The following is a 13,352-nucleotide window of genomic DNA, read 5'->3' as shown; positions in this document are numbered from 1 at the left end:
GGAGATGCCGGTCTAGAACGTTTGACAGAAGAATGGAAACATGCACTTTTTCTTCTGGTAACCAGCTGGGGGACCCACTGTAGAGTAGCCTCGTCTGTGGTGAGCAGCCTAACTTGAGCTATTGCGCTCTCTCAATGTTTTTAATCTCTCACTAGTTTGTATGAACTCACATCTAAGTCCTAGAACCTCTTGGATGCTTTTTTCTTCATTGGAGAGAAGAACAGGGCAGCTCCAAAATTCAAAAAATTGCCCTGCTCTAGAAAATATATTTAATGTTACAGTGCTGAATAATGTGGTAATAAATGGACAACAAGTAAGTAAAACATTTTGGACTCAAGTTTTAAAAAAATGAAAAAGTTAGTAAAACTGGAGCTGTCTCCCTATTGCATATTGCTGCAAGTCCTTCCGTTTGCTCTCAAGAACAAATACTGTATTATTCAGCGTATAACACGCACTTTTTTTCCCTTAAAATCAGGGGAAAATCGCATGTGCGTGTTATACGCCGATCCCTGCTGTCTGAGGGAAGAGGAGCGAGCGCCGCTGAATTACATAGAGCCGTGATCTCCTTCCTGTGTATCCGGCGCTTCGTCACGCCTCCTGTCCCCGCATTGGACCACTGTACTGTCTATCATATGAGCAGGGGCAGGAGGCATGGCTGTGAGTGACAGAGCGCCGGGTACACAGGAAGGAGATCGCGGCTCTGTAATTCAGTGGCGCTCACTCCCCCTCTTCCCTCGGAGACAACAGAGATGATCTAACATTGAAAAGTTAAAACTGCAGATTGGCACTGGTAATGGGATTGGGGGGGGGGGGGGGGAGACCCAATGCCGTTTTTTTTTCAATTACTTTTATCTGTATTGCGGGACCCGACAATTCATTATAGCCACGAGTAGTTTTAAATGACTTTTTTCCTTTAGAAATGTAATTTTGCTTTTATTGTTTCACTTTAAGCATTATTAAAATCACTGCTCTCGAAAAAACGTCAGTTTTTAAGACTTTTTTTTTGCATTGATACATGTCCCCTGGGGCAGGACCCAGGTCCACAAAACACTTTTTATCATAATAACTTGCATACAATGCCGCGTACATATGATCATTTTTCGTCATGAAAAATTTTTTTTTTTTTAAAAACGTCATTTGAAATGATCGTGTGTGGGCTTCACATCGTTTTTCGGCTTCTGAAAAACGACAACATTTTTTTTCGAACATGCTGCATTTTTTAACGTCGTTTTAAAAAATATAGTTTTTCGGGTTGTAAAAAATGATCGTGTGTGGGCTAAAACGACGTTTTAAACCTGCGCATGCCCAGAAGCAAGTTATGAGACGGGAGCGCTGGTTCAGGTAAAAATACTGTTCATAATGGAGTAAGCACATTCATCACGCTGTAACAGACAGAAAAGCGCAAATCTTTTACTAACACAGAATCAGCTAAAGCAGCCCAAAGGCGAATAGAAGTTCCCCTTTAGAGTGCTGTCGTACGTGTTGTACGTCACCGCGTTTTTTTCATCATTTTTTAAAAACGATGGTGTGTGGGCAATGTCGTTTTTAATGATGAAGTTGGAAAAACTTTGTTTTTTTGGACATGCTGAAAAACAACGTTTTTCATGCCGAAAAATGATCGTGTGTAAGCGGCATCAGCCTTTAAAATTAGCAATTTTGTCGGGACACGACAATTCATTACAGCCTCGATCAGTTTTAAATTACTTGTTTTCCTTTAGAAATGTAATTTTGCTGCAGGGACTGTTCTAAACATGGGAAACAATTGCCACTTTACAGGCATACTATAGACACCCCCCTAGGTACGAAATTTAAAGGAATATTTCACTTTTATTGTCTCACTTTAAGCATTATTAACCACTTGACAACTGGGCACTTAAACACCCTTAATAACCAGACCAATTTTCAGCTTTCGGTGCTCTCACATTTTGAATGACAATAACTCAGTCATACAACACTGTAACCAAATGAAATTTTTGTCCTTTTTTTCCCACAAATAGAGCTTTCTTTTGGTGGTATTTGATCACCTCTGCGGTTTTTATTTTTTCCGCTAATAATGAAAAAAGAACGAAAATTTTGTAAAAAAATGATTTTTTTTTCATTTCTATTATAACATTTTGCAAAAAATGAATTTTTCTTCATAAATTTGGCCTAAAATGTATACTGCTACATATCTTTGGTTAAAAAAAAAAAAAATTGGGTTATTATTTAGTCTGGGTAAAAGTTATAGGGTCTACAAGCTATGGTACCAATTACTGAAAATGTATCAATTTGATCACATCTGAAGTACTGACGGCCTTTCTCATTTCTTGAGACCCTAACATGCCAGAAAAGTACAAATACCCCCTAAATGACCCCTTTTTGGAAAGAAGACATTCCAAGGTATTTAGAAAGAGGCATGGTGAGTTTTTTGAAGTTGTAATTTTTTCCCACAATTCTTTTCAAAATCAAGTTTTTTTTTATTTTTATTTTTTTTCCACAAAAGTTTCATATTAGCAGGTTATTTCTCGCACACAGCATATTCATACCACAAAATACACCCCAAAACACATTCTGCTATTCCTCCCGAGTATGGCGATACCACATGTGTGAGACTTTTACACAGCGTGGCCACATACAGAGGCCCAACATGCAGGGAGCACCATCAGGCGTTCTGGAGCAGCCAGACCAGTTCTGACATTTCTCTCCTACATGTAAAAATCATCATTTATTTGCTAGAAAATTACATAGAACCCCAAAACATTATATATGCTTTTTTAGCAAAGACCCTAGAGAATACAATGGCGGTCGTTGCAACTTTTTATCGCGCATGGTATTTGCACAGCAATTTTTCGAACGCATTTTTTTGGGAAATAAAACAGTTTTGTGCTTTTTAAAAAAAAAAACATTAAAGTTAGCCCAATGTTTTTGCATAATATGAAAGATGAAGTTACGCCGAGTAAATAGATACCCAACATGTCACCCTTCAATATTGCACACGCTTGTGGAATGGCGCCAAACTTCGCTACTTAAAAATCCCCATAGGGGACGTTTTAAATGTTTTTACTGGTTACATGTTTTTAGTTACAGAGGAGGTCTAGGGCCAAAATGATTGCTCTCGCTCTAACGTTCGCATCGATACCCCACATGTGTGGTTTGAACACCGTTTTCATATGTGGGCGGGACTTACGTACACATTCGCTTCTGTATACGAGCACGCGGGAACAGGGGCGCTTTAAATATTTTTATTTTATTTTTATTGTTCATTTTACTTTATTTATTTTAGTTTGACACGTTTTTCCCCAAAAATAAATGTTTTGATCACTTTTATTCCAATTACAAGGAATGTAAACATCCCTTGTAATAGGAATATAGCATGACAGGTCCTCTTTACAGTGAGATATGGGGTCAATAAGACCCCACATCTCACCTCTAGGCTGGGAAGCCTGAAAAAAAACAAAAAAAAAAAAACGATCCTGGCTTCGATCGCAGCGGTGAGTCAGAAGAAGCACCGGAGGGCGAAGGGAGTGGGGACGTCCACTTTTGCCTCCCGTAAGAACGATCAAGAGGCGGAACAGCCGCCATGATCGTTCTTATGGTGTAGGGAATCGCTGGCTGAAAAAAATGATATCTGAATGATGCCTGTAGCTGCAGGCATCATTTAGATATCCCTGCACAAAGTCAAGGACCTCATATGACGTGGGCGGGAAGTGGTTAAAACACATTTTTTTCTGGGTATTGCAGAGTATTGGCCGGGGTATTGCAAAGTATTGGTGTTGGGGTATTGCAGAGTATTGGTGTTGGGGTATTGCAGAGTATTGGTGTTGGGGTATTGCAGAGTATTGGTGTTGGGGTATTGCAGAGTATGGTGCGGGGGTATTGCAGAGTATGGTGCGGGGGGTATTGCAAAGTATTGGCCGGGGTATTGCAAAGTATTGGCCGGGGTATTGCAAAGTATTGGCCGGGGTATTGCAAAGTATTGGTGCGGGGGTATTGCAGAGTATGGTGCGGGGGTATTGCAGAGTATGGTGCGGGGGTATTGCAGAGTATTGTGTGGGGGGTATTGCAGAGTATTGTGCGGGGGTATTGCAGAGTATTGTGTGGGGGGTATTGCAGAGTATTGTGTGGGGGGTATTGCAGAGTATTGTGTGGAGGGTATTGCAGAGTATTGTGCGGGGGGTATTGCAGAGTATTGTGCGGGGGTATTGCAGAGTATTGTGCGGGGGGTATTGCAAAGTATTGGTGCGGGGGTATTGCAGAGTATGGTGCAGGGGTATTGCAGAGTATGGTGCAGGGGTATTGCAGAGTATGGTGCAGGGGTATTGCAGAGTATTGTGTGGGGGGTATTGCAGAGTATTGCGCAGGGGTATTGCAGAGTATTGCGCAGGGGTTTTGCAGAGTATTGCGCGGGGGTTTTGCAGAGTATTGCGCGGGGGTTTTGCAGAGTATTGCGCGGGGGTTTTGCAGAGTATTGCGCGGGGGTTTTGCAGAGTATTGCGCGGGGGTTTTGCAGAGTATTGCGCGGGGGTTTTGCAGAGTATTGCGCGGGGGTTTTGCAGAGTATTGCGCGGGGGTTTTGCAGAGTATTGCGCGGGGGTTTTGCAGAGTATTGCGCGGGGGTTTTGCAGAGTATTGCGCGGGGGTTTTGCAGAGTATTGCGCGGGGGGTATTGCAGAGTATTGCGCGGGGGGTATTGCAGATTATTGCGCGGGGGGTATTGCAGAGTAATTGCGCAGGGAAGGCAGAGTATTGCAGGGGTTAATGCAGAGTATTGCACAGGGAAGGAAGAGTATTGCAGGGGGTTAATGCAGAGTATTGCACAGGGAAGGCAGAGTATTGCAGGGGTTAATGCAGAGTATTGCACAGGGAAGGAAGAGTATTGCAGGGGGTTAATGCAGAGTATTGCACAGGGAAGGAAGAGTATCTCAGGGGGTTAATGCAGAGTATTGCACAGGGAAGGAAGAGTATTGCAGGGGGTTAATGCAGAGTATTGCACAGGGAAGGCAGACTATTGCAGGGGTTAATGCAGGGATGGCTGAGCAGGGATGGATGGATCTGTGACTGCAATAGTCACAGATCCATCCCACACTGCTGCTGCCATCCGCGCTCTCCTCTCACACTGTACCGATCGGTACAGCGAGAGGAGGGAGGAACCGGCGTCATCAAATGACGCCGGTTTGTTTACCTGTGATCGCGCCGTCATTGGACGGCGCGATCACATGGTAAAAGACCGCGGTTGTCGGTCAGTTACCTTGATCTGTGTAGCGCCGGGTCTCATAGACCCGGCGCGCACAGAATTTTCAGTGTGCGCGCCCGAGGCGGCGCGCATTACTGCTTCTGGTGGGCGCCGTTAAATAACGGCGACCCCCAGTTAAGCAACCACCTTGCCGCCGTTATATGACGGCGGCTGGTGGTTAAGTGGTTAAAATCACTGTTCCCGAAAAACTGCCATTTTCTTTTGCATTGATACATGTCCCCTGAGGCAGGACCTAGATCCCCAAACACTTTTTATGACAATAACTTGTACATATATTAGCCATTAAAATAAGCACTTTTGGTTTTTCATATTAGTGTCCCATAGACTTTAACGGTGTTCCACGGCTTTCGAATTTTCCCTGAACTCAGCATATTGTTCGGTGTTCGCCAGAAAACCCGAACAACCAAAGTTTGGGCCACACTAATGCTTGTTCGCCCATCCCTAATCAGGAGCCGGTAAACAGACCTTTTTCGGTCATGCCACTCTGAATGGACCGGTTGTACTACACACGGGCCAAATGTCGGCTGTTTTCTATTGAACCAGCTGATCCTGCAGGACATTTGGCCCGTCTTATCCTGTCAGCCTAAACCAGTCTGGCAATTCCTTTTTGACCTCTCTAAACAGCTTTCCACTTCTACTGGGAACACCAGCACTGACTGTTGTTTGTATCATCCCCTGCTTGTAGATCAGCCTGCTTAGGAGTATTTTTGGGGTCCAGTTAACCTGCTGCTATTTCAGTAAGCCTTTTAACCAGTTGAACAATAAAGACTTTGGACTCTGGGATGGGTCACATTTCCATCCCCAGGACTGTCAACACTGAATGTATTTTTTTTTGTTTTGCACCATTCGGGAGTATGCTATCTGGTGTTTGATGTGGGAATCCCTCCTGCTGAGCTATTGTGCTCTCGCTGTAGGAGAGCACAATTTTATTAAATGGCCGCATGTCTTTTTAAATTCCCTTTCGTGGAAATGTTTTATCCCTATTGTGGGGTCACCAATAAGGTATTTGTACATTGAAATCATATCCCCTCTCAAGCGTCTCTTCTCCAGAGAGAATAAGTTCAGTGCTCGCAACCTTTCTTCATAACTAAGGTCCTCCAGTCCCTTTATTAGCTCTGTTGCCCGTCTCTGGACTCTCTCCAGTTCCAGCACATCCTTCCTATGGACTGGTGCCCAGAACTGGAGGGCATTCTCCAGGTGAGGCCAGACCAGAGTCTTGTAGAATGGGAGAATTATCGTTTTATCTCTGGAGTTAATCCAGAAATAAATCAAGAGAATAGACATGCTGTTCTTTCTCCTAGTTCAGTGATCTAGAACAGTGGTTCTCAATCCTGTCCTCAAGTACCCCCAACACGCCATGTTTGCAGGTTTTCCTTTATCTTGCACAGGTGCTCTAAATTAGAGTCAATGGGCCAGATTCACGTAGCGCAGCGGATCTAATAGATCCGCTCGTTCTACGTGAATTAAGATCCGCTCCCGCAAGTTTAGGAGGCAAGTGGCTAATTCACAAACCACTTACCTCCAAACTTGCGACGGCGGATCCTAAATCCCCCAGCGGAATTCAAATTCCGCGGCTAGGGGAGTGTCATATTTAAATCAGGCGCGCTCCCGCGCCGATTTAAATACGCATGCGTCGTCCGGGGAATTTCCCGGCGTGCATTGCTCCCACTGACGTCAATAGGACGTCAGTGGTTGCGACGGGAGCTAGACTTGCGACGCGCGTGTTCGTGAATCGGCGTACGCAAACGACGTAGGAAATTTCAAACTCGACGCGGGAACGACGGCTATACTTAACAATACTTACCCCTGCTTTTAGCAGGGGTAAGTATACGACGGGTACCGCGCTACGGAAACGACGTAAGAACACTGCGTCGGGTCCGCGTACGGTCGTGAATTTCGCGTATCTCGCTGATTTACATATTATTCAGTGTAAATCAGCGGGAACGCCCCCGGCGCCATTTTTAAATCAAAAAAAAGATCCGACAGTGTAACACAGTGTAACACTGTCGGATCTCAGCCCTATCTATGCGTAACTGGTTCTATGAATCAGGCGCATAGATAGGACCTGAAAAAAGCTGAGATACGATGGTGTATCTGAGATACACCGTCGTATCTGCTTCGTGAATCTGGCCCAATGATTTGGTATTTAGGACAGCTATTCTATCTAAGAGAAATTCCAAAAACATAGCCTGTTGGGGGTACTTAAGGACTGGGTTGAGAACCATTGATCTAGAACCCATGTTGAGAAATCCATGTATGCTTACTGGTTCTTCCTGGTGACATATGCCTAGCCTACAACAATTTTTTTTATACTGGCACATCTTTGTCCTTGACATCTGTGGTGTGAGGTGAATTGGCTTTTTTGACAGCAGCTCTAAATAGAAAAGTCTGTTACAGTGTGACGGAACTGTAGCTGCTGCTTTGCCAAGCTAATTTGCCCTGGAAGTGACCTATGACCAGAACAAGCTATACATTTTACATTATATATACCTTAAACGTAAGCGTTAAAATAATCATAATTATAAAATATCAAAATACATACAAAACTATGGTTATGCTGCCATTAATATATTGTCTAATGATGTGTTTTTATCACCTTGGATTACTCTGGGTACAATTAGATCGGGTGCAATTGTAATCAAAGTTTGGATTGTAACCAAGTCTTAATGGCCTTAGTACTTGCCCAGATAAATAAATTGGTTAGACCTGCAAATTGATGGAGAAATGTACGCATTCCAACTTATACTGTTAAAAACCTGAATGTCTGATAAGGATTTGTTTTCGGTGGGCCATATTGCTGCCCACGTTTGGCGCTTCCAATATTTATTTAAAAGGCAGGTTGGTAGCTGAAAAAAATCTGCAATCGCTGCTTGAGACAAGTATTGGAGCATCATCACAGACACATAAGCATTCTACTGCTGCTGCCACATATCAGACAATAAATAACTGAAATACAACATTTCACTCATGTCTCTATAATCTGTACAATTTAGCATGAAATATATTTATTGTAGACATGGTAGTGTAGTATCTCAAACTGTATAATATTATTAAAATATAGGAAGAAACTGTTGGATATTAACATTGTTTGTTTTTGCATATATTACTGCTTTAAGATAAGGAGATAGAGTAACAACAATCTCCAGGCAGGTAAAAGATATGAAAACCCTACAGCATATTAAGGTGGAACTAAACTGTATCTGAGCACTAGGGATGAGCCGAACAACCCTCCGTTCAGTTCGCAGCAGAACATGCGAACAGGCAAAAAATTTGTGTGAACGCCATTAAAGTCTATGGGACGCGAACGTGAAAAATCATGTTCATTTTAAAGGCTTATATGCAAGTTATTGCCATAAAAAGTGTTTGGGGACCCGGATCCTGCCCCATGGAACATGTATCAATGCAAAAAAAAAAAGGATTTAAAATTGGACGTTTTTTTGGGAGCAGGGATTTTAATAATGCTTAAAGTGTCCTCAGTATGCCTGTAAAGTAGTACATCTTTCCCATGTTTATAACAGTACCGCAGCAAAAAGGAAAAAATGTAATTTAAAACGGATGTTCGGACAATTTTTTTTTTTAAAAAGCCAGCAGCTACAAATATGGCAGCTGCTGACTTTTAAAAAATGGACACTTACCAGTCCAGCGCGCCCGCGATGTCAGCAGCCGAGGCTGAGCAATCGCTCGGTCCTCCGCTGCTTTCGCCGCCATCCTCGGTGAGGGAATCAGGAAGTGAAGCCTTGCAGCTTCACTGCCCGATTCCCTACTGCGCATGCGTGAGGATCGCGGCACGCCGTCACTGGTCCACGCTCTCTCCTGGGAACAGTGTTTCCCAGAAGACAGCGGGGAGATGACGTGCCAGGCTGGATTCCCAGCGGGGATTCCGAACCCGGAAGTGGTGCAAATACCTGTCTCAGACAGGTATCTGCACCCCCCTGAAAGGTGTCAAATGTGACACAGGAGGGGGGAGGGATCCAAAAAGGGGAGGTTCACTTTTTGTGTGAACATCCGCTTTAAAACTGCTTGCGGCTGTAATGTACTGTCAGATCCCGGCAACACAGATAAAAATCATTGAGAAAAAAAAATGGAGTAGGTCCCCCTCCCCCCCAGTCCATTACCAGGCCCTGTAGGTCTGGTATGAATATTAAGGGGAACCCTGTGCCAAAAATACCAAAAAAAAATGGTGCGGATGTCCCACCAAAATCCATACCAGGCCCTTCAGGTCTGGTATGGATATTAAGGGGAACCTTACACCAAAATAAAAAAAAAATGGCATGGGGATCCCCCAGGCAATATATATTTTGAACAGCAGTGTTTATACTATACGGCCTGCCCTATATACTCTGCAGAAAAACTGGGCTTTTGGTGTTGGTGCTACCAGGACACTGTAACCCCTCACATTTACTCTTGTTGGGCACAGGAAAGGCCCCTGCTGTGAAATAGTATATACATTTTTTTAATTACATGGCCCTGTTAAAAAAGGAGCAGAAAAATTGGGCCTTTGGTTTTGGTGGTGCCAGCACACTGTAACCCATCACAGTTACTCTTGTTGGGCGCAGGAACAAGTCCTGCTTAACTATTATTTCAAAAATAGTAATTGCATGCCCCTGTTAAACAGAGGCAGAAAGAATTGGGCCTTGGGTGGTGATGCCACAACACTGTAACCCCTCAGACATACTCTTGTTGGGTGCAGAAATGGGCCCTGCTGTGAAATATTAAATGAAAAATTGTAATTACAAGCATCTGTTAAACAGGGGCAGAAAAATTGGGCCTTGGGTGGTTGTGGTGCCACAACACTGTAACCCCTTACAGATACTCTTGTTGGCCGCAGGAACTGACCCTGCTGTAAAATATTATATAAAAAATTGTAATTATATACCCCTGTTAAACAACGACAGAAAAATTGGGCCTTGGGTGATGGTGCCCTAAACCAAAAATATTGTTGGAAGCTAGCATAATCAAGATTGAGGAGGAATAGGATAGTCAGCATAGGCAGCCTTCAAGGGATCCCAGATCCGTAGCAAATTCAATCAGTTACATCAGCATCAGGTGCTTGATAGCTGCTGATCCAAGACTGATTCATTTTTATGAAAATATGAGCCTATCAACGGAGTCTGTGGACAGGCGCACCCTTTGATCTGTTACAAACCCTCCAGCAGCACTGAATGTGCGTTCAGAAAGCACGCTGTATGCAGGACAAGCCAGTAGCTCAATTGCATATTGAGCAAGTTTTGGCCAGTGGTCCATCCTCAAGACCCAGTAACCCAATGGATGCTTTGTTGGAAAGGTCTCAAAGTCTTCTCTTGCCCCTAGATATTCCTGCACCATATAATGCAGAAGCTGGCGATGGTTGCTTGAACCGATCAGACCTTGGCACTGAGGACTGACAAATTGTTTAAAGGCATCGGTCAGCCGGCCACCTTCTCCACCACTCTTCCTCTGACTAAACGAAGCCTCAGCAACACGTTGTCCAGCACCAGGAAATGGTAACCTCCCAGGGTCTGGAAATGCGTTACAAACTTTTCTTCAATGCCTCCTGAAGATGTTTCATCCTCTGCTCCCTCTGCAAAGGCAGGATGAGTTCTGAAACTTTACCCTTGAAACGTGGATCAAAAGGAGTTGCCAGCCAATAATTATCCCTCTCCTTGATACCACAAATACTAGGGTCCTTTCGCAGGCTTTGCAGAATCAGGGAGGCCATGCAGCGCTAGTTTGTTACTGAGCACCACAAACTGAAAACTGTATTTCATAAATTTTTAATATTCAATGCAAATTCACCCACACATGTCTCCATGCTTTATTTTGTTGAAAAATCACTTTGAAAAACACCCCCTAGCATTTCTAGCTGTGGCCATCTTGAATAAGGGCAGATGAATCATGTAGCATTTACTTCCTGGAATCCATCTGCTCAGAGAAAGCCCCACCTCAATATGAAAGCAAATAAAAATGACCTCTAAGACTTTTGGGATGTATGACAGTGGCGTCACTAGGGTTGGTGTCACTCGGTGCGGTAAAACATGGTGTCACCCCCCCCTCTGTCTAGGCTGCCCAGCACCAAGCAGGCAGCGCACGGGCGCACCCCAAACCAGCCCCTGTAAATGATAGTATAGGGCAGTATAGTGGCAGGTTAGGGTAGTATAGAGTGGCATAGTGGCAGGTTGGCGTAGTGGGGTGGTATAGGACAGATTAAGGTGGTATAGGGCATTTTGGGGTGATATAGGGTAGTTTGGGGTGGTATAGGGCAAGTTAGGGTTGCATAGGGCAGGTTGGGGTGGTATAGCACAAGTTAGAATGGTACAGGGCAGGTTGGGTGGTATAGTGCAAGTTAGGGTGGCATAGGGCAAGTTGGGATGGCATGGGAAAGGTTGGGGTGGTACAGGGCACGTTATGGTGGCATAGGGCAGATTGGGTGGTACAGGGCAAGTTAGGGTGGCACAGGGAAAGTTGGGTGGCATGGGAAAGTTTGGGGTGGTACAGGGCAGGCTGGGGTGGTACAGGGCAGGCTGGGGTGGTACAGGGCAGGCTGTGGTGGCACAGGGCAGGCTGGGTGGTACAGGGCAGGCTGGGGTGGTATAGGGCTGTTTGGGGTGGTACAGGGCAGGCTGGGGTGGTACAGGGCAGGCTGGGGTGGTACAGGGCAGGCTGGGGTGGTACAGGGCTGTTTGGAGGGGTACAGGGCAGGCTGGGGTGGTATATGGCTGTTTGGGGTGGTACAGGGGAGGCTGGGGTGGTACAGGGCAGGCTGGGTGATACAGGGCAGGCTGGGGTGGTACAGGGCAGGCTGGGGTGGCACAGAGAAGGCTGGGTGGTACAGGGCAGGCTGGGATTGCACAGGGCAGGCTGGGCATGTCAGCTAAAAAAAAAAAAAACGGGATGTGTCACCCCTCTAGCGGGTGTCACCCGGTGCGGACCGCACCCCCCGCACCCCCCTAGCAACGCCTCTGACGTATGACATCATGTTGGCCTAGGCCAGAAAGCAGGAAACAAATGAAAACATACAACAAAAAGTTAAATCAAGTAAATATAATTTAACTTTCTATCTATTTTCTAATGCTAGCAGCGTAAGGATTAAAAAGAGTTAAGGTAGACTGGGAAAATGTAGTTCCACTTTAACATTAATTAACTAAATTAATTTTACTTACAAACAGTTGGTATACATGTACCTCAATGCATTGCATTTACATTTGTATTTATACTATATGTCTCTTGAAAGATACTTCATTACTTGCATTACTGTGTGGAGTTACAGACAGAAGAACAGGAAGTGAGGATTTCTCAGAAGAAATAAAGACATTTAAAAGCAAAATGGAAGGATGAGGTAAGTGAAGGAGGACTGCACTAAGGTAAAGGAAGCTATTTAGGGGAAAATTTACCTTTACAACCCCTTAAAGCCTACACCAAGTCAACAGCACAAAATAACAGAATGTAAGTCCTATCAGCTGTCAGTCAACATATCAAAAAACTCTGCAAGGCTTTTTACATCTTGAACCTGCATTGTAACCAATGTACTATATGTTTTAACTACAGATAGAACTTTGTGTGTTTTTTATTTGTGCATTCCGTGTCAAGTTTGGAACCCCAGAATTTCAAATTTCATGACACTAGAGTAAAGCTTTTTGACTGCTGAGAGCTGCAGATGGAAATACAGCTGACATCTAGTGTTGTCTAAAGCTGTTAGACACATGAATAGAATGTAATGCGTCTCACAGGGAACAGAAGACAAACAAACATAGACTTACCTCCTCCACCTCCCAAGAGGGTATTCTTAGCTAGGAGAGAAAGCAAGGGAGACGGGTAGAAGGGTGGGTGGAAAAAGGAAATGCAAGGAAAAAATGGGGGGGGAGAGAAAAAGAAAAATGGTTAGATTAACAGCAGAACGCAAAAGAAATAAAGCAAAAAATAAATCCAATACTTTGCAATTCTCTTGGTATCTTAGCATTTTTATTGCCTGTGGGAACAGGATCTCTCAGAAATGAAGAGTGTTGCTGAACAATTAACAGCTAAAAGGTTAACTCAGTCAGAGTTAACAAGTCTTTTAGAAGTCTCTTCCCCGCATCCATTTTTCTCGGCTCGTTTACTTGCACCCCCTCTTCCTTTCCAGTATCTTGAGTATAATTAGTGA

The 13,352-nt window shown here is 44.2% G+C and overlaps 1 protein-coding gene across 3 annotated transcripts in view; it reads right to left on the bottom strand.

Annotated features, from left to right (window-relative positions):
• The window catches only part of MACROD1 (mono-ADP ribosylhydrolase 1), a 1,095,428-nt gene that overhangs the window by 133,270 nt on the left and 948,806 nt on the right, over positions 1 to 13,352 (bottom strand). For 2 of the 3 annotated variants that reach the window (XM_040329046.1, XM_040329047.1), the window contains exon 4: positions 12,970 to 12,999. The exons of the other annotated variant lie outside the window; for it this stretch is intronic. In XM_040329046.1, coding sequence (XP_040184980.1) covers positions 12,970 to 12,999 — 30 coding nt within the window. The remainder of the gene's footprint in view (positions 1 to 12,969; positions 13,000 to 13,352) is intronic. 3 annotated transcript variants of the gene reach the window in all.

This window comes from Rana temporaria, chromosome 11 (genome assembly GCF_905171775.1).
Source record: "Rana temporaria chromosome 11, aRanTem1.1, whole genome shotgun sequence".
Lineage (NCBI taxonomy): Eukaryota > Metazoa > Chordata > Amphibia > Anura > Ranidae > Rana > Rana temporaria.
This window is presented reverse-complemented; position numbering and strand designations above follow the sequence as displayed.